We start from the raw sequence: 25,501 nt of genomic DNA on the forward strand, positions 1-25,501 counted from the left end.
ATGAATTATGGGTCATATTCACTTTTCCTTCTGTCGCTACAGAGTTTTCAAGAAGGATCACATATTAATCCAACATGTGCTGTTCTTATGATGACTTTAGCACATAAGCAAATGGTCACCTCTCCATTCCTATCCAACCCAACATAGAAAGTTTAAACACAGGTTCCCCGGGGTTGTCTTCCTACTTCCCATTGTCTTTTCTATTCTGGTGTGCCCTGGAGAGGTGATATCTCACTTTCACAGAAAAATAAATGTAATTTACTATTGATGTTAATCAAGTTCAGTAGTCCCAAAAAGCACTGCTTCTTGTTATCTTTAAGAAGGCTTCTTAGAACTTAGAAATGCTGTCTCTCTTATATCTGCTAAAAGTGACATTAACCTTTGTGAACCTGGTCTTGCAGAATTCTTATTATCAACAATGAAAACAGTTCCTTTTGTCCTAAATTTCTTGACAATTTTAAATGAGCATTTCGACTTGGAGCACTTCATTTATTCATCTTGAAGAAAGATACAGATGTTATTTGAATCTGTCTGAGTTGTGTTTTAAATACAGCTCAAAGGTTTTTGTTCTTGCTCATTCTAAACATCATATTGAAATCTCAACTAAAATACCATCAGCTTTTACCAGTTCTTTGACAGTGTCATAAAAATCAAATGTAGATTAAAATGATACCTACAGAGATACTTTTAAAAAATATACTGTATTTAGATAATACCTTTCTGCTATCAAGACATTTAAGTACATCCCTTTGATTAGAGAATATAAACACAATATGTGTGTATAGCTATACATACGTGTATGTATATACATATTAATATGTAATAATATGTAGTAACAAACCCAAACACACACTTCTAAACTAGAGGGAAATTGAGGACCCCATTGGTGTGTAACTCATGAGGGCAGGAATAAAGGAGGTTCCAGTAATATAGGCAGAGTTCCCCAAAATGCCAGGGTTCACCCTCAATCAACCCACACACAACAGTGATAAATTGTGTTACATAGGTGAGAGTTAGTGATCTTGTGTTTGGATAGGCACCAATAGGCTAGTTTCATTTCTTCTTCCTCATTTCTGTTTATTCTTTGGTAATTGGAGTGATGAAGGAATACCCTTCCAATAAGATAGTTTAATGAAAACTGAGGAAGACACTTTGATTAAAAATATGTATGTATTTTTGTTGGATTCTGCCTTGGATGGCATCTCTAACCTTCAGCTCTTCAGCCAGTCATATCTTTTTTCAGTTTCTGCTCAAAGTAGAATTTTTAGATGAAATAAGATATTATTTGTTATGAAGCAAACAGGATGTTGCCTTGAGAGAATACAAAATAGAAATTTACTTTTATTATTTTTGACTTCATGAGACAGCAAAATTCATATTGTATTTCTAGAAAATCATTGGTCCTCTTAGAAATCAGATGGTGTTTCAGCAGCAGTGACTTTGTTTATAGATGTGACCTATATTTTAAAATGAGGTTTGGGGTTGTTTATTTTATGCCTCTGTAACCCTACATTTCAGCTTTGGTGTTTGTCTTACAGTTCCATCTCCAGATGCCTGAAGCCACAAACTCTTGAAACAACCCAGTGGCTACATGTTTTATTCTTTGAAATTCAGGATTTTGTAAAATGTCATATTCTACTAGGGATGGAGAGGTGGGGGGAACCCTCTCTGCCCATTTGGGAGATTTCATGACTAATGATTCATGATTTAGACTTTATTCCTTGCAGACTTCCTAAGCTACCACCAAGGTAAAGCCACCTAACAGCTATCTGTTTTCCTTCTCGGTAGAATGGGCCTTCTAGCCAGAGACGAAGATTTAATCCACAGTATCATAACAACAGGCTGAATGGGCCTGCCAAGTCCCAAGGCAACCTCAGTGAAGCAGATTATCCCATAAAGGGCAACCCGAGACATGATCATAGAAGACAACAGCACAATAGCTTCCGGCCAAAAAATAAGGGCATCACCAAAAACCAAGAGCCACCCCTGGCGACCAAGGCCTCTGAGAACCCGGCCCATTCCGAGAAGCCCCGGCGAAAGCAGCATGCCGTGGATGCCCCTGATGCCAGGCCTTTCCGTGGGAGCGTTGCTAGGGTTACCCAGTGTAATCTGTGTCCCACAAGGATAGAAGTGTCAGCAGATGCTGCCGTTCTCTCTGTGCCAGCGGTGACTTTGGTGGCCTAAACTAGCATTCCCAAAAGGGGGGAAAAAACGCAGCTTTCACCCAGTTTTGGTTCCCTACCCAAGGTGCTGATCTTATTGCTGCCAAGAGAGTTGATCAGAGTATGCAAATCCTATATCATCAAGACATCTTCTCTTGATAATTTGTATCCATTCTAATAATCAGCTATAGCTTGCTTCATACCTTTCATGGCTTTGCTTGATGCGTTGAAGCTTCTTTTCATCAAGACATTGCAGCATTTTAGCCGAGCAGTATTTACTCATTCATTAGGAGAATCAAGATGTTAACTAAAGATCAAATGCCCAGTAGCAACTTTATTATGTCGTAGCAGTTGTATCAGTCTGTTGGTTGTTTTTAGAGAAGTTAATGTTGCAAAACAAATCCCGAAGATCAGGCAAAAGTGATCTAAGATATGCGCTTTTGTAGAATTTAACATCTGGTGTTTTCTGAAAAATTATATACATATATTGCTTTATTAAAATTGCTACATTTGACATTTGCTTGCGTCTTCTGTGTTTGGATATTCTTAGATCGAGCTTGATTGTTAGTGAATGCACTAAATGTGTTCCATGGGTAAACTCATCCGCTGAGAGACCACCCCGTACATGCAATAACAACTCTTGGGAAGAGTATGCTTACTTTCTGCAAAATAAATTCCTTTTCCACATATCCCAAGAAAACTTACCCAGAGGAATACATCTTTTTGGCACATTATCTTGGCCACCCTATGAAGGGGTGAAGCTGACCAGTGATCAAAGCTCCATGGTTCATTTAATTAGACCTTCCCTCTGTGGGTTTTAAAAATTAATATACAATAACTAAGTATTCTATTTTACAAAGTTTTATTAAAATAAAAAGCTGAAGTTAAAAGGCTCACTTAAGCAATGAGAAAAAAAGAGGAGGGAGAAGTTACAGCCAACTTATAACCAATCACGCAACCACACAAACACAAGGATTCAGGAAAAAGGAAAAGGATTCTACGTAATACAGAAAGGAATTGGGGGTAATGCGGTTTTTAGGGGTTCAAAAATTTCCAACTATATGACTTCATCATTCCCCAAATGCAAGCCCAACTCTTACTACTGAGCTGCGGGATAGTGCTTCCATTAGGCTTTGATGCACCCAGAGCACTTGCTGGTCATCTTCATGCACAAAGGCTCACTTTCAGCTCGTGGGGTTCCATGCGTGCTCCTGCAGCCTGAGCCTATCACAAAAGCAGCCCACACCGAGGAGAGCATCAACACTCTTGCTTTGCCAAGTACAGGAAGATTTTGCCTTCTCTGTCGAATGCTTTTAGAAGCCTCTGGGCCACCCTCTCATTGAAGAGGAATTCAGAATGTTCACTCAAGAAAGGAAGAACTGTTTATCCAAACCCAGAAGAGTAACAGCGAGCATCGCAATCCGTGTTTCCTTGCAGACCCTCAGTCAGAATCCAAGCCCTACAGGGTAAGACAGCAGGAGAGTGCATGAGTCTGCCTCCCCTTCTACTCACCGCCAACATTTTCAGCAGAAATTTTTCAGTCTGGTAGCTAAATCAAGAAATTCTCGGATCTAGGCAAGAAAGGGACTTACCAGGTTACCGTAGATGCCAGTGTTGTCTCCCAAAACCCAATAGGTGCCCACGTCCTCCTACGATTCCTTAGATTAGATGAGCAAAAACTAGCTTATAGCCCCGGAGTAAAGCACACACGGGCAGACACAGGTCTGCCAATCCCCTACGTGCTCACTGTCTCCTATGGATCCTTAAATTAAAAACAAAAATGAGTCATAACCGCAATAAAGTCCACGTATAAGCATACATATGTGTGAACAGACTTATACATATGTTGAAAAGTAATGGAATTGATTCCATTTGTTCTAAGATCTGCCTGATTTTTTCAACCCTTAGATTATAAACATTTGCCAATTTGTTACCATAGTAAATTTTAACAACTTAATGCAAAGGTTACTTTATACGTCCAAAAATGGCTTCAATTTATAAAACATTATTAATCTGACCCTGGGGGTCTTTGTCATCCAGCATAATGGTAGAAACCTTAATCCACGACAAGTGTAAGGACGGTCTAAATTTTTGTTTTTCTCTAGTTCACAAAGGATTAAAAATTCCATTCAAATATCTAGGAAGATATAATTGAAAATGATATGGTTAAATACCTGCTATAAGCCGAATATTATATTAGGAATTGGAAAATGATAATCATCACAGCTAGAACATTAGACTTGAAGTTGTTGGTAAGACCTGGGTGTGAATCCTGACTCAGATACTTATAGCTGTATGACCCTGGGCAAGAAATTTAACATTGTTCTGCCTCAGGTTCCTCATATGTAAAAGGTGATAATAATTATAAAATGGTGATAATAATAAAAGGTTGTTGTGAAAAGCAAATAAGGTACCTTAAAGCACTTTATAAATGTCAGTTTTTACTATTACTCAGCATTTTAAGGTTTGCATAGAGCTTTACATCTGTTATCTCACTTTATCCTTACAACAACCCTAGCATTTAAGTGTTATTATTACCCTCATTTTACAGCAGATTTAAGTGACTTGTCCAGGATCATACAGCTAGTAAGTGCATGAAGTAGTATTAAAATTCAGGACATCCTGACTGCAAGTCTAGCCCTCTAAACACTGAGCCACTCTGCTGCCTAGATTTAAAATTTAGATAAAATGTGATTCTTGCTTTCATGGAACTTGTGGTCCAGTTGAACCAAATAACCAATACTAGTTGCTAAAACATGTAGCATTACATACTAAGTGCATTTGAGAGTTACACCACAGTGTTATTTGAGGATCAGGGAAAACTGAAACTGAAAAATTCACCTCCACCTCCGCAGGGATTTTTCATCCAAAACTCCATCTGTGAAACTTAGGGATCTTTTGAATTCCAAGTTACTACTGAGGTAGAGTTAATGAGTCAGAGAATCAAGAAATTCACTCACACTCCTGTGAAATTAATAAATACGCTAAGACTCAACAAATTAATGCAAAATTCACTGCCTTTAAAAGGAAGTGCAACCATTTGGAGAAGAAACTGCATACTAGCATCAGCAGTGTGATCACATTTTTCCTTGAGGTGCCTGTAGGAAAGCTGATCCATGGGGGACCAAGACAAAGCTACCACAGCAGAGACTAAAAGTAACTCAGCATCCTGCCCAGGATGTCCCCTGTGTGATCCTTAACTAGACAAATTTGGGGTTGAACTTCATATCTAGATGAAACCATAAGAAGTTGAAGGTGGGGAGCTGGGCAGCTTTTTGACCTAGATCAGAGGTAACCAAACAGACCCAGGGTAAAAGCCAGGATTCATCAACAAAATATTGTTAAATGATGATAATTTCTAACTTCAATAATTAATTTAATAATGTTTATGAATATAATGCTGCTTAGAGTCCCATCCTATGTCTCTGATGCTGGAATGTTAGGTTGTTATTGATTTTGTGAAAGAAGTTTTTTATTCCTTTCACACTTATTTCTAAAGCAACATGGAGCTCTGAACAAGTCATAGATGACCCAAGAGTAGCAGGTTGTACATCTCCATTGCTTAATTTTGGTACTAGGAGAACATATAGTTAAGAACTATGCTAGCAAACCCCAAATCGAAGTTAGGAAAATTATGTTGAGTAAAGGTAAACCAAAATTAAAATGTTCCAAAAGAGAAAATATAATTCCAAAAACATTAAGCACCCCTTCACTGGCTGGGTGCTGGGGAAAAGATGCAGATATGAATGACACAGTCTCTGCTCTGATGGAGCTTACAATTTTAACTACAATCTGAAAGGCCCAAGTTGTAAGAGACACGTATTTATTTTTCCAGTTTCTAAAATAAACTATCAATAGAAAGAATAAAATGGCCTGCCACTGATTAAATCATTACTGAAAACTGATGACTTTCAGCTGCAATTCCTCATTATCCAGGTAAAATGAAGGAACTAAACAACTAAGCCTCGCCTATTGCTTTCCCCTTGGTTTGAAACTATTTGCTTTTTAATATTTTTCATAGTCATAATATAAGAACATTTTCCCATCCTCCTCTTCTCTGCACCATCAGTCCCACTGACCATGCTAAGGAAGTCCTCTGTGTCCATTTTTTATTTTAGTAGTGTAGTAACTCAATGATTCGTAGTTATAGTCTTGGATTGCATTAGAAGCAGTCACCTAGCTCCAAGTTCTTTGGGGAAACTCCAGTGTTTTTTATTTTTTCCGAGAAAATCCTTCTTATTCTTAACATATTCTTAAAAAATAAAATTAGTTCTCATGGCACATTTTCCTGATATTTTTAGAGAATTTTCATGAGCCCTTTGGAGTGTGAGCTCTATTCTTTCTAAAACTATAGAAATAGCTTTTTTATGTGATAAAATAGTATTCCAAAAGAAAGTAATTTTTAATAACATATAGTAAAAGTTTCAGAAGAGAAAATGCCACCATTTTGGAGCAGACTAGGCTTGAGATCATTGGAAAGGTCTTAACGATCCTCTAAATCAACCTGTTGTGGATAAATAAGTTGGATTGAAATAAATTATTTGACAGAGCAAGTGCATATATTTCTGGAAGAAATTTTATTTCATTGTAGATGACCACTACACTAAGCAAAATGAGTATTAACTACACATGATTTTTACAGAAAATTAGAACACAAAAATCAGTTCTTGCTGGTAACAGAGTATCTATTAATGGTTTTCAAGCTTCAATAACACAAGGCTATTTCCTAGACTTCTGACATAACACATTTTTGAAAATTCTTGCCAAAAAAACACACACAAATTGATTAATTCAGTCTCAAATTTTGATTCCTCAAAAACCTTTATGAAAGACTTTGAAGGTTTGTAAAAGGCTAGAGTTCAATTAGCATGAATCCACCCACCAAATCCAGAGAAGAGCAATCCCCATCCATCCATTCTAGCAACCTGTATTAAGCATCCTCTCTGGTCAGTGCTAGAGGGGAGTGTGACAACGGTCTCTTCCCTTAAGTTTACAATCTCAGTGGGACAAACAGAAATAACGACAAGATAAATGGTTATGGTAAGAGGAAAGAACATGGTTGAGGAGGGGGGGCATCTGTAGTCTGGGACTTTTGAAAGGCAAGGGGAGGAAAGGAAGATTACCTCTTGCTCATGACCAAAGAGTGATATGGATGAAGAACACTACTTTGCAGCATCTTTGTCACAAAAGTTCCTGAAACTGGGACTGCGAGGTGGCTCAAAGGATAGTAAGGCCTAGAGAATTCAGGGGGTCCTGCATTCAAATTTGACCTCACTTCCTAGCTGTGTGACCCTGGACAAGTCAATGAACCCCAATCCTAGCCCTTAACACTCTTCTGTTTTAGAACTGATCTACAATATGGATCCTAAGATAGAAGGTATGGGTTTTAAAAAATAGTTAATGAAAGTGTCTAATTGTGTGAGGTTCAGCCTTGCAGGCTATTTTAAAAGGCCCAAGACTCCTTTCTCTTCTGTTTTTCACTTGCATCTTTAAGATACCAAACTTGTTAACTTGTTTACCTGAAACCATCAGCTCCCTTTCCTGCTCAGGCATTCACTCGCTGAACTAGAGGAAAGAGTGGTTGAGAGAAGGTGTTAAGATTACTTTGCTTAAGAGCCTTTCATCCAATAGGCCTTGGGCATATACAAATAATGTGGAACAATGTATGAGTGGGAGAAAGGGATGAGAGCCTTCAGGAACAAAGATAGGACCTCTGGGGGCAGGAGCAAACAGGATGCATAATCCAGAGCAATAATCAAGGCCTTTACACTTCAACCATGCCCTACTGAACTATTGAAAAGGGCTTTAGATGTAGAGCTAGAAGGATTCCAAGAAGCTATCTAGCCCCGTCCCCTTAATCTTATACCTGATGAAATGGAGGCCCAGTGATTGGACCCAGGTCACACAGGTTAGGTTATAGGTGTCAATGGGAAGATATGGACCCAGGTGTGTTGACTCAAGAGTCAGTGCCACTTGACTCTGTCATTGACTCAACTACAGTCCTGGACACCTGGACTCAACAACATAGATTAAACATAGACTATATTGAAGTCTATCTAAGGCAGAAACAAAGGCAAAAACTTCTCGAGGAGTACACATTCTACTGTATGTATTCATACAAATTTTTCTGCCTCCTTTACTAGAAAAACGCCTATTTCCAAAATGTTTTAGCTGCACTAACAAAAAGAACAAATCCTGGATATCAGTATTTGCCCCCCACCTGATAAAAATAAATTGCCATTTAAAAAAAAATCTTACGTTCTAAAAAGTTATGACAATAAAACATAAGATCTGGCAAGCTGAAAAGGCATCTGGATTATGGTTTCTCATCTAAGAGCCCACCTAGTTACATTTTCAGAATGCTATTACTGTAAAGCTGGTCACCTGATTTTTTTGCCCACAGTAATTCATGAGCAAAGAAAGGCTGTAATCCACATCAATAGAATCACTATCCATAATGATCAAATCATGATAATATCTTTGATGTACAGTGTAAAAAGTATAGAAATTCGGTACGTATAATAAAGAATTCCTCTCTCCTAACACTGTACTCATCAGTTTTATGTGCTAAAGGAATGTGGACTTTGGGATCACAAAAGGAAATGGAGTTATGTAAAACAAAGCTTTAAAGTGAAAAGACATTACTAAGTGAATAGGCAGTTAGTATACACAGAGTGAGAATTTCTATGAAATTCTATTGGCTTATTATCTATATTGGCTTAAAATGCAGCTGCTTGTATCAACTTTTCAATGTAGAACATTTTAAATATGTACAGTGTGTTTGGGGCAACATGTTAACAAAGGCTGTAACAAAGAACAATTGGGTTTTCTATCCCAATACATACTATATGGATTTTAGGAGTTTGACAAGAATACAATTGAAAACGTAGCCTTGATTTTAATAAAGACTGTACCATCGTCCAAATTCTATGAATGTGGAACTCTGGAAGCAGCTGGAAACAAAGTCATTTTTTTTCATTAGGTATTCATGTTTTCATTTGGCTGTATGCTGAAAGCTCAAAATCCTATGAACTAACTGCAAAGCCAACTTCCAGAATCGTTCATTCGCTAATCACTAAAAACATATATCATTTCATTGACAATATTCAATGGAAAGTTTCAGCCTATAAATACATGTGGAAAAACACTGTCATCATTATTAAAAGTTCTTAGACAACTAAAATACACCATCTGGAATAGATTTCAATACTTAGAAGCATATAAATACATATGAAAAAACTTCACCATCACCTTTAAAAATTCTTAAGTGATCCACACTATGGAATAGAGAAGCCATTTAAGAATATTTCCTTTCATATCTCAATATGGCTACATTTTTTTCTTTCGTTTCACAAAGTACAAACTGAGAGAATACAGTGTTCTAACCTAGATCATACATGAACTGTTTCAAACGATATATCTAAATCCTGGCTCTTCCCTTTACAAATGGATTCACCAATGAAATCACCTTGTACACTCAACATGTGATTTTATAATTTCTCAAAACTTAATAGGATAAAGCAAAGTATGCTTATGTTCTCTCTCGATTTTTATTTAAGTAGAACCTGGGATATACGTAAATCCTTTTTGAGCATCAGTACAAGGCAACATGGTTTATTTAACCTGTGGTGAGTTAAGTAAATTGTCTCAATGGAAAAGGCTACCAAGACAGAAGTCTGAGCTTCTATGACTACCATAGGAAATATGACACACTAAATGGCCTGGAGGCAAGTCCCTAGCAGGCTCAGACCTTAGTTTCTCATCCATAAATCAAGTCTATGTCACCTACCTCACTGAAATGTATTGATGAAGCTTTAGTCTCCAAATGGTTTTAAACATGGGGGGAAGAGAGGGATGACATCTAAGTATTAGTTCTGTATTAGTTCATACCAGAAGTCATTCTATAATTGGTAAAAATTATCATAATAAAGCATTGTCATATATAAATCTCATTTGGTCCTTACAATTATGTAGATGATAATCAGTTGCCCTGTCCCGATCTAAATACCATCACTGATCCCTGCTAACAGAATGAAATGTCCAAACTTCTTGGCCTGGCATTCAAGGCCCTCCATCTCTGACCCCAACCTACTTTTCCACTTACCACTCCAACCCTCTACTTCAGAACAACCACTCAACTTTCCCTGAACATACCTCATTTGCCTTCTAGCTCCTTGTCATTGCTCCTGTTATTCCCCAAAAAGAAATGTCCTACCTCATTGTTTATGCAAACCTTTCCAACCCTTCAATGCCCAGTTGAGATCTCACCTCTTCAGTGAAACCTCCCCTAACTACCAGCAGGGACAAGTGATTTTTCCTTGTTAATCCTTTCAGGGTTTATTTTCATACTAATCACTTAGAATTTACCTTTTGCCTGTCTTGAATAGTCATCTCCCTATGCATTATGTGAACTTTTTTAAAAGACATTTCCTTGTATTCCTCTTTGCAGAAGAGACACTCAATAGTTAATCCCTAATGAAGTATAACATTTATACTGCACAGGGTACCAGAGTATTAGAAAACTCCTCAACTAATGGTCTAGACAATCCAAGTCTAAAACTGGAATGCTTTGATTCTGAGACATGCTATTGTGTTGACCTAACTGTCCCAAACATGGATGTACATCAACACAATTCACCCAGTCAGCGTATAACCAAAACTTGGTCAAAACTATCATTAAAGAGGCAGTGTTGGATTTCTGCACTGTCTCCTACTTAGTTTTTATTTAGAACAGCATTTCTTTCTTGAACTATTGTGCAGTTATTTATAGTGATTACTTCAGCAAAAGATAAGTAAAGGACCACATAGATAATAATTTGGAATCTTTTTTAATACATGACAAAAATGAGTTTTTTACTTCTTTTTAGTCTTTCTTGCTGAACTGAGATAGTTTGTTTAATCTGACTTAATGACAGATCTCAGTGTACCAAAAATTACAACTTTTCTTAACTTGTTTTTGCTAACTCCAAATCATCTCCTTTATCTGTGTAAATCATTCCTCAAAATATAAATTCCAAGAGAACAAGGTAAATTAAGATTACTTTTGTCCTGAAAAATACTGACATGTGCATTTTATTGCTACAGTTTCAGTCATCTGACAAACTGAAGGGTTTCTGTGGAAACACACAAAATGAAAATATCAATGACCTGCAATCAAGACGATGTGCTTTCAGGTCATTTTCCCAGTAATGGTGTTGGATTGTGCTAAGCCAACCACACACTCGTCCAATGTCCTTACAAAGTCACAGACATTTGTGAAGTATATCTGGTTTAATTAAAAATCTTTGTACTTTGTTGTTATGGGAGTTTTTGTTTTATGAAATGATCATGTCAAGATAGAAAAAACTTAGTAAAATCAACACCCTCCATTTGACCTTGTTTCCTGGTACTAGATTTAACTATCCAGTCCTTAACCCTGCTTTCTTCAAGCTCCTTTTACATTCTGCCCCAAACCAAATTCTCAGAGGAACACAAATGAAGGGTTATTAGACGCCGGCTTCGTTTTACATACTTAACAAAAAAGGCACAGGATTGTTAGACAATTCAAGTATCTTTTGTCCTTTAAGCAACAGACCTTCTACACAGTTGCAACTGGTCTTTATTAAACAACTGACTTGTTAGCAATATATACAATCTATGTCTCTCAATACTGGCCCTTCCTGATAAATATTAGAACTCAATATAGTCTTTAAATTTCTGAATAAATTCCAATGTAGTATTTTTTAAACAGTATTTGAAATCAAGAGTATTTTTTTCAAGGACTGGATGTTTTAAACATATAGAATATGAAAGAATGTCATTTTGTGGCAATAATGTCATAGATCTTCAATATTCCATGCCTATTAAAAATTCTAGCCAAAGAAAACCCCAAGGCTTTGGCATATGTAAATATAATCTATTGTGATAGTAGCATACTTCTCTATTCATGTTTAATTATTTGCTGCATTATTCAAAGTCAAAAGTTCCTAAATCTATATCATTGTAATTACTATTAAAGGGCAATGAGTCCTAGAAAATGCACATCCACAAAAAATCATCACAATTTCTTTTTCTGGAAAAGTTTTATTTTATTTTTTGTAAAATTAGTTCTCTTAAGGATCTTTAGCTTATTTTTTCAGATCAATCAAAAAAATCAAATTCTGATGAGTAATGAAGTAGAAAGTATTGTTTTATGAAATTAGTTGTAAAAACACAAAGGTATACTATTTGTTGACAACAGAAAGAGTTCAGATAGAAAATAAAAAATGTAAAAGTAAAATATATGCAACTGAATATTTATGGAAAAATAGATGATTAATCCAAATATTCTATTTTAAAAAATCTTAAATTCTTCTTCCCATGAGAAAAGTTATATGCATACAAATTTTGTTGTATGAGTGTCTTCCTTTAGTGTTTGATCATTTCTGAAAAATATTACTTTATTTTAAAATATAAACTTCAACTTCTATTGTTTCAAAGAGCTTCCAAAAGGTAAAAAAAAAATCCTGTTAACCAAAATAAGAGAAAACGATTTTATCAAATCATTCTAAAGAAGTTCCCTAGAATTATATCCTAATAATTCCTCTTACATTTAAATCCAACCAGATTGCAAAAGGAAAACAGTAAGAAAAGCCAACTACATGTGTGTATGTGTGTGTCTGAAAGAGAGAGATAGAAACAAAGAGAGAAACAAGGACAAAGAGAGCACACTTCTTTTAAATTTCAAGAGATAAGGTATGATCTTGAAGTATTGTCTTATAGAGTTCTCTCTCCCCATATTTTCCTGTCCTTTGGCCTCAAATGGATGGGGGTTATTTCTACTTGATCAAACTAAAAATTCTACATTTTACTTTCCAATCTCTTGACTAACAAAGAATATAGTAGTATGGATATAAACTGTTGTCCATTAAAGCTGTGATTTACTCCAAGCCCTGATCTTCAACAAATATGAAAATATGAATGTGCCTCTAGTCCCAATCAAAGTTTAGGTTTATCATTTTTTGCCTTAGGACAAAGATTATTTGATGACTAGTTGCTGTTTTCTTGCCTTTGTGCCATAAGATATTAAAACAAATCCAGCATTTATTAATAAAATTGATATTCTTAACTATGCCTATGTAAATAACTAAATGTTGAGCAATTTTAAAAACAATAAATCAGTCCTAACCATTTAATCCTTCAGCCAAAACTCCTATTGTCCACAAATTCCCCAGGAACTCTCAAATTTTCAGTTTCCACCACTACTGTATCCGAAGATACTTATTAACTTCATCGTACCATATGGGTTAGAAGCTCTAAGGAATAAAGACAAGAAATTTTCATTCCACCACTGGTCACTGCTAGTTATTCTCATTTTTCACATTTTGAGCCCATACACTGGAAGTATGGGGTATTTCAGCAGAAGAGGTTTCAGGGTGGTTTGGTTTATTCAATCCTGGTGAGGAGAGCTGAGAAGGTGTTACAGTACACAGAGGAGTCCGTTTCAATTTGATCACTCGAGTAGAGGCCGGCTTCTTTTCTGAGAGGGAAGCCTTCACTGGAGATGTATGTGTTTCACCATTTTCTGCACTTCCAGTTCCACAAGGTGTCTGTGAATTCACAGATATTGCAATGCCAGGGTCAGGTATGATTTTTGACACTGTATGGCATCGAACTAAATGACTGCCACTACTGGGCCTTTTAATTGTTATCTGAGAAGAGGTTTTTGAAGTATTAGATGTAACCACCTTTACTGAAGCAGAATTCTTGACTTTTATATGTGTACTTGTTGAAGGACCCAAAAATCTAATGGGTTTAGGTCCTGCTTTACAGTTCACACCATCTTCTTCCTCTTCATTCAAGGCTACCAAGCGCCTGTAAATATAAAGGATGGTCATTTTCAAGATTTTACACAATCTACAAGTTACAAAAAAAAGGAATGATAAAGAGAAAAGAAAGCAACCCCTTTTCAAATCATTCTAAAGAAGTGCCCTAGAATTTATATCCTAATAATTTCCCTTATTAAATTCAAAAAGACTTGCAAAAGGAAAGTAAGAAAGGCTAACTATATATGTGTCTGTGTCTGAGAAATAGAGAAAGAGAACATTTCTTTTTAATTTTATCAATTAATGTCTCTAAAGTTAATATTGAGGCTTAAACAACAAGGTTTCAAGCTAAAAAAAAATTAGTAAAATCACTCTCCTGCATAAAACCAAAGTCAGCAATCTCAAATATGGCTTTGTAATTACTTCTATAAGAAACGTTGTTCTCCTTAAAACAAACAAAAAAACCCTGAAATATGAAACTGACATAGGACTACTCCAGTTAATGTATCTTTATATATTAAAAGAGACTACTCAAATTAATTTATCTTTCAAAATGAAAGAAATGTAAAATACATCATAACATACCTGAAATAGGATTTGATCCTCAATTGAATCAAACCCACAGTATGGTGAGATATTTAACAGAATCACACATTATGGTGAATTAGAGAGGGAAAGGGAATCGGAAAAATATTTGAAAATCACTGATACAGTAATACAGTATAAAATAAAGAACATTAGACTTAGGTCAAGAAAGACTCAAGTTTAATTTCCATTTTCTGATAGTGACAAACTGTATAACCATGGATAAGTCACTTTACAACTCACAGTCTCAATTTCCACATGGCAAAATGGAGATACCATCCAAACTTCTTACTGACTTTAGGACTATTGTAAGAAGCTTTACAAACTTTGGAGTTCTACATAAAGGGCAGCTTTTATCAGTAAGTCTAATTTACAGATGAGAAAACTAAGTTCAGAGGTGATAAGCATCACCCTTGATGGTTCAGTAGATGAGCTAGGACACATGTACTGCTCAGCCACTGAACCAGTCAGGGTAGAGACATATGGTCTCTCTTAGGTTACTTATCCTCATTTCATACTCTTTCCACTACACAATGGTATTCAGTGGAAATATAGGGCAAGTTTGGGAAAGGTTTATAGAAAAACAAAAATAGAATAGAACAGCTGCTATTAAGATGCCTAGTCTTCCCACTGTTTTCATCACTTTTATTTTGTATTTATTTTCTTCTCTCCGTATTTCAGAAATATTTTTTACTCCATTACTCTCTCCTCTAATATATGAAGAAATTGCTTATCAAATATCAGATCAAGCCTCTAAATCTACACATGAACACATAATTTCATATTTAATATTTGTATATTTAATCAAAATTAGCTTCTAAAACACAAAATAGAGAATAAAACTGTTATCTGAAAATGACAGAAATGAATCTAGTTAATTAAATATTCTGGTTAATAAAATTATAATGCATATCTCATGAACTAGCAATATTCAGAGTAAAAAAATATTAAAATATAATAAGAGAACTATGATAAATATAATATATAATATTCCTTGATGATTCAAGTGAATTTAAGAATCTTCCCCATCTTCAGAATCATTATTACAAATTGGTGAGAGGAGGCAAGGAAATTCTGGTTAACAGAGTTCCAGTAAATGGAATACTACATGTGGCATAAACATACCCTAAAATTTAGCTCTATTGACTGTCTTTCTGCTTATCTATGCTGCAAATTTTATTCTTTTTCCCCTATACCAGTGGTTCTCAACCTTTCTAATGCCGTGAACCCGCAATACAGTTCCTCATGTTGCAGTGACCCCAAACCAAAAAATTATTTTGGTGGCTACTTCAAAATTGTAATTTTGCTACAGTTATGATTCGATATGTAAATATCTGATATGCATTATGTATTCTCATTGCTACAAATTGAGAGGTTGAGAACTGCTGCCCTAGACCCTTTGTTGATTTCATACTTTTAGAAAACATGTTCAAAGAAAACAGTAAAATAAAAGTAAACAGCTCTAAGAAGTGAGAGAGAGATATATGGACAAAAAGAGCTAACATCTTTGGTCTGGAATAAATCCTCTCTCTAAAAAATCTGCGAAAGATACAGTGAACATTTGTTAGAATTACAGACAAAATCTTAAAGGAGACTACATAAAATATAAATCTCCTTATACATTTGAATTCACAGCTATATTAGAATGGATTAGGATAGATCTAAAGCTAATTTTTAAATGGATAATTTACTCATTCATATAGTCTTAATAGATAAAAAATTAGACTGTTTTATGATAAAAGCAAAGAAAATTTTAGAATATATCATTATGAATTTCTAATGCTCAAAATGATTAATCAACTTACATTGGTATAATCCAAGAAACATGACCAGATTTTTTATAAACAAAAGAAAAGAAAAACATTCATCTAACTTCCTTTGTGTGAGAATCTTTGTCAAAGATAAATAAATGAATAATGATATATTTTCCTATCAAAAACATGTTGTAAGGGCAGCTAGTTGGCTCAGTGTATTGACAGCTAAGTCTGGAGACAGGAGATCCTGGGTTCAAATGTAGCCTCAGACACTTCTTAGATGTGTAACCCAGAGTAAGTCACTTAACCCCCATTGCCTAGCCCTTATTTTTCTGCCTTGGAACCAATATGCAGTATTGATTCTAATACAGAAGGTATGGGTTTAAAACAAAGATACTGTAGATGTGGTTTAAATAAATCAAACTATTTCCATAAAGTTATATCATCTCTTTTGGACTGCCTTTATATCTATTTTTTTATGTCTATTTCCAAACCTATGATTCAATTGGTGCAGAGAACTCCCTCCAACAATTCAGATAAGAAACTATTGTCATGATAGGTTATGAACCTAGTCAAGCAGACTTTAACTTAATTTAAACCCAAATTATGTTTAGTTTAATAATTAAATTAAAAGTAAACAAATTAAATTTAAATCACATAATGATTAGCTGGGTGACCCTGGGGCAGGTCATTTAACCTTTCTCAGCCTCAGTTGTTTCATCTATAAAATAAGGATAATAATAGCACCTACCTCACAGGGTTGTGATGAGGATCAAATGAGATAACATATGCAAAACATTTTTGAAAACCTGAAAGTATTACAGGAGTGGCAGCTATCATATGATATATTTTTAAGAGTCCTAGATAGCTGGTTGGGGCATGAAGAGCTGAAGTAACCTACCTAGAGAGAGACAACTAGTGTTTGTCATAGGCTGGACTTGAACCCCATCTTATTGGCTGCAAAGTAGTGTGTAAAGGGAATCCCACCCCCCCACCCCCGATCATGCATTTGGGTCTGACCTGCTTCCCTGCACTCCAGTGTGGGTCACAGGAGAGTGACCTTGGCACATTGACTCAGAAAGGATCAGGTTAGGATCTGGGGGTAAAGGAGAAGATATAAAAGAGGGGGTTTCCAGGAAGTGGACTGTCTCTATTCACTTGAGCACATGGAGAGAAGGAGGGTGGCTGAGAGAGCCATGAAGCGGAGCACCCACATTACTAGTTAGAAATAGGCTTTTTCTCTCTGTCTTCCTTCTTTTACTCAAGTAAATATTGATAAACAGTACAGAATTAAGGACTAGAGTTTCATTTAATAGTAACAGAAGTCTTGATCCACTGAGGCAACACTGTTTCTCATGTTTCAGTAGTAAATGGAATATAGGTGGCAAGGTGGAACAGTAGATAAAATGCCAGTCCTAGAGTGGGAAGGACCTCAGTCAAAATCTGGTCTTAGACACTTACTATACACTATTTCTTAGACACACTAGTTGTGTGACCCTGAGCAAGTCACTTAACTCCAGTTCTCTAGACCTTGCTGCTCTTCTGTCTTAGAACTGAAACTACAACAGAAGGTAAAAGTTTTTTAAAAAAAAGTAAATGGAATATACAAGCATTTTATCTGACTACAGGGTATATGTACATATAAATAAATGTATTCTTTAAAATAAGTCAGTATATGCCACCCTAAAATAATGACATTAAAAATTGAGGATAGGAATCTTTAAGCAAATCACTTAATTCTTCTGAGCTCTCTATCTATAAACTAGGATAACAGTATTTGTAATATGTACCAGAAGACATAGTATTCTATAAAGTGCTCCAAAAAGATAAAATGCGATTATAATTATGAGACTTTTTAAACCAATGCTATCTTTAATGAGTTAGCATTTTTATAGCACTTTGAGTGTTATAAAGTGTTTTACATGTTATATTTGAATATCCCTTTAAGTCTGATCTTTAAATTTCCCATTTTCCAATACTCTTCCTTTTCCCTTTCCTGACCATCAGTGGAGGTGGACCAAACTTTGTTCAGTCAAAATAAATCCAATGAATATGACAACAGAACAAAGGTAATTTAGTAATAAGTACCAAAAATTCTAAAAGAAAATGGGAGAAAACTCAAATTATATTCAGTCATTTCACAATTATCTGAAGAAAGGATTACTTTCTCTTTTTAAAAAGCAATAAAAACATAGCTCTCTAACCAAGATAGTGAAGAGTAATCAATAAAACAAATAACCTTTTTCTAATTGGAGCCATGTGACGAAGATTTCCCTGTAAAGGTCGCTCTTCAAGAGTCCAACATTCTATCAATTCCTGTGGAACACGCCAGTAGCTGACACCTAGAATGCAAAAGAAAAGTCTAGAATGATATTTCATTTTGAAATATTCAGAATCAAGGTGCCATATAAGATTAAGTAGAAGAATTTTTAATTCTACACATTCTATTTGTAACAGGAGCACAAATATGTAAATGTGAATCTCACCATATATTACAAATAAATCATTCAGGAGGGAAACATCACACCACATAAAAAGCACTGAATTAGGATTCCAAAGATTTAGTTTTAAATTCGACCTCTGACACTTAACCAACTAAGCAATCTTGAGCAGGTGATTTACTCTCTCTAGGCCTCAGTCTACTCTTCTACAAAATGAAGAGGATGAGCTAAAGGCCTCTAAGGTCCTTTCCATTAAGGAGACTTCCATAAGGTATTATCAACCTTTATCTAAAAGACCATAAATGCCATTTTATTGTCATCAGTGAATAAAAGGGACAGGAATCACTGAACATGTTGCCCCCCATGAAAACATTCTAATATTTTCCAAGAGTAATGAACATGTGACCATAGCATGGCAGAAGACAGAGAGAAGGCCTCAGAATCTAACATATACTGGCTATGGGACATTAGGCAAACTCTCAAACTATAAATTACAAGGTGTCAGCCTGCACTGGTAGAAAAAATTTTCTCATTCAGGAGTTCACTATTACAATGAAAATGTAATTTTTAGTTTCTAAAACTAAAAACATACACAGAATATTTGTTGCTCTACCATCTATAATAAAAAAATCAGAGAAGTGGCAGAAAGAACCATCTATGTATTTCCATTTTCTATAGCTATACATGAAAGAGTTAAGATTCATTTATATTGGGGGAAGCTAAGTAGCTCAGTAGATTGAGAGCTAGGCCTAGAGAAGGAAGGTCCTGGCTTCAAATCTGGTCTTAGATACTTACTAGCTATATAACCTTGGGCAAGTCACTTAACCCCCATTGCCTAGCCCTTACCACTCTTCTACGTTAGAACCAATACACAGTACTGCTTCTAAGATAGGGTTTTAAAAAAGATTTGTTTATATTATTTATTGTAAAGATGGTAAGTCCTTTTGCCCATTAATGATTTCTCTTGATCAGTCCACTGCTTCTCAATTGTTTAAAGGGAAAACCAGGACAGAATTTTTTTTTTGTCAAACAGGATGAGCAAACAATTCTCAAAAGAACTACAAACTAAGAACAATCATATGAAAGATTATTCCAAATAGTCAATAATAAGAGAAATGTAACTCAAAACAACTCTGAAGTTTTACTTCACACCTACTAATTGGTAAAGATGACAAAATATACAAATAGTTAATGTTAGAGCAGCTACAAAAAGACAAGCATACTAATATACTGTTGATGGTGCTATGAGTTCATCCAATCTTTCTAGAAAGCAATTAAGAATTCTGCTTTTAAAAAGGTACCCCAAAGAGGTAAAAAACAAAAATTCTGTGCTGATGGCAAAAAGTTGCTACTGAGGTGGCTTTTCCTACTCAGCAGATTGTCTTCCTTTATAGTGTATCTTTTTTTAATGTTGCATGTTATTTGGGGCAGCAGCCTGACAACAAACATAAATATTCATAGCAGCACTTTCTCTAGTAGCAAAAAGAGTAGAAATAAAGATTTCCCCAAAATGGCTAACCAAACTAAAATAATGAATATAATATTTACTGTATCATAAAAATTCATACTCAGAGAAACATGAGAAAACGAATGTGAACTGAAATATAGTAAATAAGCAGTTTAGTAAAGTAAGCAGAACCCAGGAAACTCTACACAATGGAACATTGTGGAACATTGGAAAGAACAAAATGAACACTTGACCCAAAAGAAATAAGAAAATATACCTCTTGCTCTTATTTGCAAAGCTAATGAACTAAGGAGGTGGAACACTATACAGTAAGGCTAAGTGAATAGGTTGTTTTGTTTTGTTCAGTTTATTTCCTCCCCCTCCCCCTTTTCTTTATTCTCTGGTATAACAAATACCTCACTAAATTGGGGAGAGGAAAGGACACATCTGGAAATAAAGGTGAATTTAAAAACAAAGGATATTAATAAAAGTAATTTTTTTTATGATGAACCCCCTTAAAAAAGGACTTAATTTCAAAAAGTATTTTACAAATTGGAATGTGACATTAAAATATTAACTGGCTTTGTATCACATTTTCTAGATTTAACTGCATATGACTCCCTTCTTCAAATTATTTTCCTCTTTGAACAAAACTTTAGGCATGCTACCGGGCACAGCTGGTACTCAAAAAAGCAAAGCAAAACAATTTGTTGCACTGAGATAAACTAATAAACTAATGAAAGTGGGTTAATAATCACAACTAGCCACTCATGCATGGCACATGGCTATATAACTAAACCACCTCAGTATGTTATCATGAACAGCCTAACAATTTCTTGCTGGACCCATTCAGAGAACTTCCCTAATAGAGGCACCATTCTATTAAAAGGCACTTTGTGGTTTTGAGAAAAGGTATAACTGTTACTATAGGGAAAAAAATTATTGATATCATACCTTCACCTTCCCAAGTATCAAAGGCATCCATCATCTTCTTCAATTCAGCTACTGAATAATAGCTCCAAATGTACTGCACATTATTTCCAGCCTCTCTAAAAATATTTTCAATAGATAAGAAAAACAATACATTTAATACACTGCACACAAATAGCCTTCATTTTTACATCTATATCTATCTCAGTGGTTCCCTACAAGAAGGCTGAAGAATTACTGGAAGAAGTCCTCAAATCACTATACATATAAAAGCATTATCATTATTTAGTCATTATTTAGTGCCACCAAAATATGCACTGTAAACAGTGAGTTCCTGAGTCAAGACATGAATGGATCAGCAACCCTTCAGTGAATATAATATCATAATCTCATATCTGATATCAAAAGAAAATACAGCTAAAAACTTTCCTGTAATAATTCTTTAAAACAAGTCTTCATGAAGGAAGGAAAGCCAAGATGGTAGAATAGCAGGAAGAAGTACAGTAAGTTCTGCCTCTTCCCCCAACAAAACTTTTCAAAACAAATCTAGAAAATGTACCTGACTCAATCTTGATGGGGAAATCCATGACAAAGTCACACTGAGTCATGTTCCAGACCAGGCTGGCAAAGAGACCCAGAGTTCTACAGATGCAGAGAATGGAGTCTAGCAGAACATTCCAGCACCCAGGCAAAGGTTGTGCCCCAGAGCAAAATGAGGTCCCAGACCTGTACTGAGATCTGGACAGATGAGAATGGGCAATTTTGTTACCCATTCCCCAGAACTAGGGCAGACTGACAAGAATGTCTGCTCCCACTCCCTACAATCCCCAACAATCTTAAACCTTGAGCTACATGTATTCTGAAAGAGAAACAAGTTCAGAAATAAATAGCAATGTGGTTCAGACCCCAGGAGTAGAGTAGGGTATTCAGTTCAAAGAACAAAGCCTTAAAGAAAAAACAATTTGGGCACACAACTATAATTCCTGGAAGAGATGAAGCAAAAGTTTGAAAAAAAAATACTTTTATCAACAAAATAAGATCACTAGAAAAAAAAATCTATCTAGAAAAGAAAGAGCTATGGAATAATTAGACAATGAATTAATAGTTTGGCCCATAAAGTACAAAACCTTGTTCAAGCACTAAAATTAGAATAGATGAAGCAGAATTTGCTCTATTAGGTAACAAGAAGTATTTTTAAATGAAGTAAAAAAAGATATCTCATGATAAAAACAACTGAGTTGGAAAACAGACCAAAAAAACAAATGACCTGAATGCCATGATCACAAGAACCTACACATCATACTTTAAGAAATCTTAAAAAGAAAAATGTCCTGATGTCTTACAACCAAAGAGCAAAGTGAAAATTGAAGGAACCTACCAGTCATCACCTGAAACCCCAAAATGAAAACTCTCAGGAATAATATAGCTGAAAAACACTCAAAGCAGCCAAAAAGGAAGAATTCAAAGAACCACAGTTAGGTTCACTCACACTTTAGTAGTCTATGGGATACTATAAACAAGTGGAGCTCTTGGCATACTATATTCCAGAAGGCAAAAAATATGGGCCTTATTGCTAAGAATTACTTGCCTAGTAAAACTAAGTATAATCCTGGGGGGGAGGGGGAAATGGACTTTTAAATGAAATAGAGAGAGTATTTCTGATGAAAAGAAACTTTGAAGTTTAAACACAGGAGTTGAGAAACATAAAATGGTAGAAGTGAATAAATATTATAAGGGTTTTTAAACAAGGATAAAGTGCTTAGATTTAATAGAGGATTCATATATAAATATATATGCGCATATATATATATATATCCCATCAAACCTATCATCATCAAGGGTCATAAAGGGAATCTAATTAGACAGAAGACTTGGAAGTAGTGCTTTTATGTCTCAAATATCTTTAAAAAAATAGAAAGTAAGCAAAGAAGAATACACTTGGCAGGGGGTGGAGGGAAGAAAAGTTAAGAGAAATCTCTCACATAATCAGGGTGCACAAGTGGATATCACTGCAAACAAGGATGAGGGAACAAAAAGGGAGAGGCTGATGTTTGAACCTTACTCCCACCTGAACTAGTCAAAGGAGAGATGGAAAGCACACACAATTGGATGGCAGAAAAACATTTCATTAAACAGGGAAATAGGAATGAAAGAGGTGAAAGTAGAAGGGGAAATTAGAAAGAGGGTAGATTAAGGAAGGGATTAGTCTTTTAAAAATGCAAAGATAAAAAAAGAATTATAGCTCTTTTTGAGGTAGCAATGAATGGGAATGAGTGGGGTACCCTGAAAATTGGGGAATATTCATGGTATATGAATGTAATATAATACTATTGTGTCTTGAGAAATGATGGTGCTTTCTGAGAAACCCGGGAATACTTATATGTACTGGTACAGAGTATAGTGAGGAGAACCAAGAGAAAATTTTACACAAACCAACAATATAGTAAAGGCAAACAACTCAGAAAGAATTAGGAACTCTGCAAAGTGTAATGACCAACCACAATTCCAGAAGGGAAATGATGAAACATGCTACCTTTTCTAAAAGAGACATAAAGGGGTGAGGGAGAGGAAAAAAGAAGGGAGGGGGAGACAGGAAGGGAAAGAGAGAGAAAGGGGGGGAGATTAAAAAAAGATAATTTAAAAAATCAAAATAAAACTAGTCTTTACAGCTGGGTGTAGTGACCCAGGTCCATATTATCTGCTACTATGGATGCTGCAACTGGTGCATTCACTAGAGCATCAAAGTTCTGAGCTACAGAGGGCTAAGCCAATCAGATATAAACACTTAGTCCAATACAATTAATGTGATTCCCTGAAAATGAAGGAGAGGGGCCACAGACTACCTAAGGAGAGACAAAGTGGCCCATCACAGAAATGAACCAAATCAAAGATCCTGTTCTGATCAGCAATGGGATCAAGTCCTTAGGTGGCCTCTGTACTTCCAATGAGAATCACATAGGGAGAGAAAAGATGGAAAGTGAGTAGAAAATAAAGGGAAGGAGGGAAGGGCAGAAGTCTTCATCCAAAAGGCCTCTGCTAACTTATTCATTCCAAAAAGTTACAAATGTTTAATAAAGCTGTGAAGTACTTATTCCTTTAACCACAACATGTTTGTAAAGTGGATTTTTGCACTTCCAGACACAGAAATCTAAATACTCAAACAATCTGGATGTAGAACCAGATTTACAGTCGAAATTTTTATCATTCCAACCAGACTTCCAATTTCCAAAAGTTAATAACACTGGAAACTTCATGAAATGACTCAGTATAACATGCAAAAATGTTTTTTATAAGCTATATGTCTGACATATATCAGTATTACCAGTTTTCAAATATGTTAAGATACTGTTTTAACAACAGAAATTCGTTTTAACGTATTGTTGAACTCATGGTACTTTTTTGTTTACTATGTATTTTCTCAGGAGATATACTACCAGCAGTACAGTACATCAATATGTGGGAATATATGAAATTTTTTATGTTAAAAAAAGTTCTTCATTCTTGAAAAGGCTAAGAAACTATGTGTATAAAGTAAGAATTGACACTTCTAAAATATACATGGAAAATTCAAGAAATCTTTCAAGTTAAGTTTTCAAAAATTATTTTAATCCAAGGACAATTAAGAAGCCATCACATATTTTAGTGGGGAAGAAAAAAAAATCAGAAATACTTACAGAATACCTAACTATGATGCCCGCTGGTATATGCCATAGGTTACAAAAAATATATATAAGAAAATGCCTGATCACAAAGGGCTTGTGATATAGTTAAAGGCTGTTCTAGGCCCATGATTTCATTACTAGGGGAAACCTCTTCTATTACTGCAGACAGGAACTCCTCTATAACTTGGGGTTTTAGGGCATTAATGGATTAAGTGACTTTCCTCGGGTTGACAAGTAACATATGCAAGACAGGATCCCCACCCTGGTCTTCCTTCCCAACTCAAAACTAGCATTCTACCTATTGCAACACTGCCTTTAATTGTATTATTCCTGTCGAGTATGCTAAGAAAATCAGTAACATGAATGAAATAGTTGGGAAAATATTTAACCTATATGAAAGAAAGCAATTCTTAAGTCCGTTAGCATATTAGATCATAGAATTTTAGAGCTGATAGGAAAATTAAAGATTACCCCATTCAATTCCATTTTGCCAATGAAGAAACAAAGGTTAGGTAGAAAAAGGTTAAGAAACTTTGGCTGAGGAGAGATTTAGGAATAGAAACCTGTTCTGATTCCTGGTTGAGATTCTTTCCATAAGACCTGACTAATTACCATGGATTGAAATAGGGAATGGTGCTAATTATAAATTTTATCCATTCATTAAAGTAGATCCATCAAAAAATAAGAATCAACTAAGCAACTACTTGTTAGAAAAATATTCAAACTGTATTTGCTTA

The 25,501-nt window shown here is 35.3% G+C and overlaps 2 protein-coding genes across 9 annotated transcripts in view; one reads left to right on the plus strand and one right to left on the minus strand.

Annotated features, from left to right (window-relative positions):
- SPATS2L (spermatogenesis associated serine rich 2 like) overlaps window positions 1-2,676 on the plus strand; it is a 244,050-nt gene extending 241,374 nt beyond the window's left edge. For all 5 annotated transcript variants that reach the window (XM_007494583.3, XM_056794169.1, XM_056794168.1 and 2 more), the window contains one exon: window positions 1,789-2,676. In XM_007494583.3, the coding sequence (XP_007494645.1) occupies window positions 1,789-2,184 (396 nt within the window). In that variant the 3' untranslated portion in view covers window positions 2,185-2,676. The remainder of the gene's footprint in view (window positions 1-1,788) is intronic.
- A 4,044-nt stretch (window positions 2,677-6,720) lies between these two features.
- KCTD18 (potassium channel tetramerization domain containing 18) overlaps window positions 6,721-25,501 on the minus strand; it is a 28,834-nt gene continuing 10,053 nt past the window's right edge. For all 4 annotated transcript variants that reach the window (XM_001379522.4, XM_056794170.1, XM_007494586.3 and 1 more), the window contains exons 5-7: window positions 21,127-21,221; window positions 18,524-18,626; window positions 6,721-13,994 (exon numbers count right to left, since the gene is read on the minus strand). In XM_001379522.4, the coding sequence (XP_001379559.1) occupies window positions 13,481-13,994; window positions 18,524-18,626; window positions 21,127-21,221 (712 nt within the window). In that variant the 3' untranslated portion in view covers window positions 6,721-13,480. The remainder of the gene's footprint in view (window positions 13,995-18,523; window positions 18,627-21,126; window positions 21,222-25,501) is intronic.

Source organism: Monodelphis domestica, chromosome 4 (assembly GCF_027887165.1).
Source record: "Monodelphis domestica isolate mMonDom1 chromosome 4, mMonDom1.pri, whole genome shotgun sequence".
Classification (NCBI taxonomy): Eukaryota; Metazoa; Chordata; class Mammalia; order Didelphimorphia; family Didelphidae; genus Monodelphis; species Monodelphis domestica.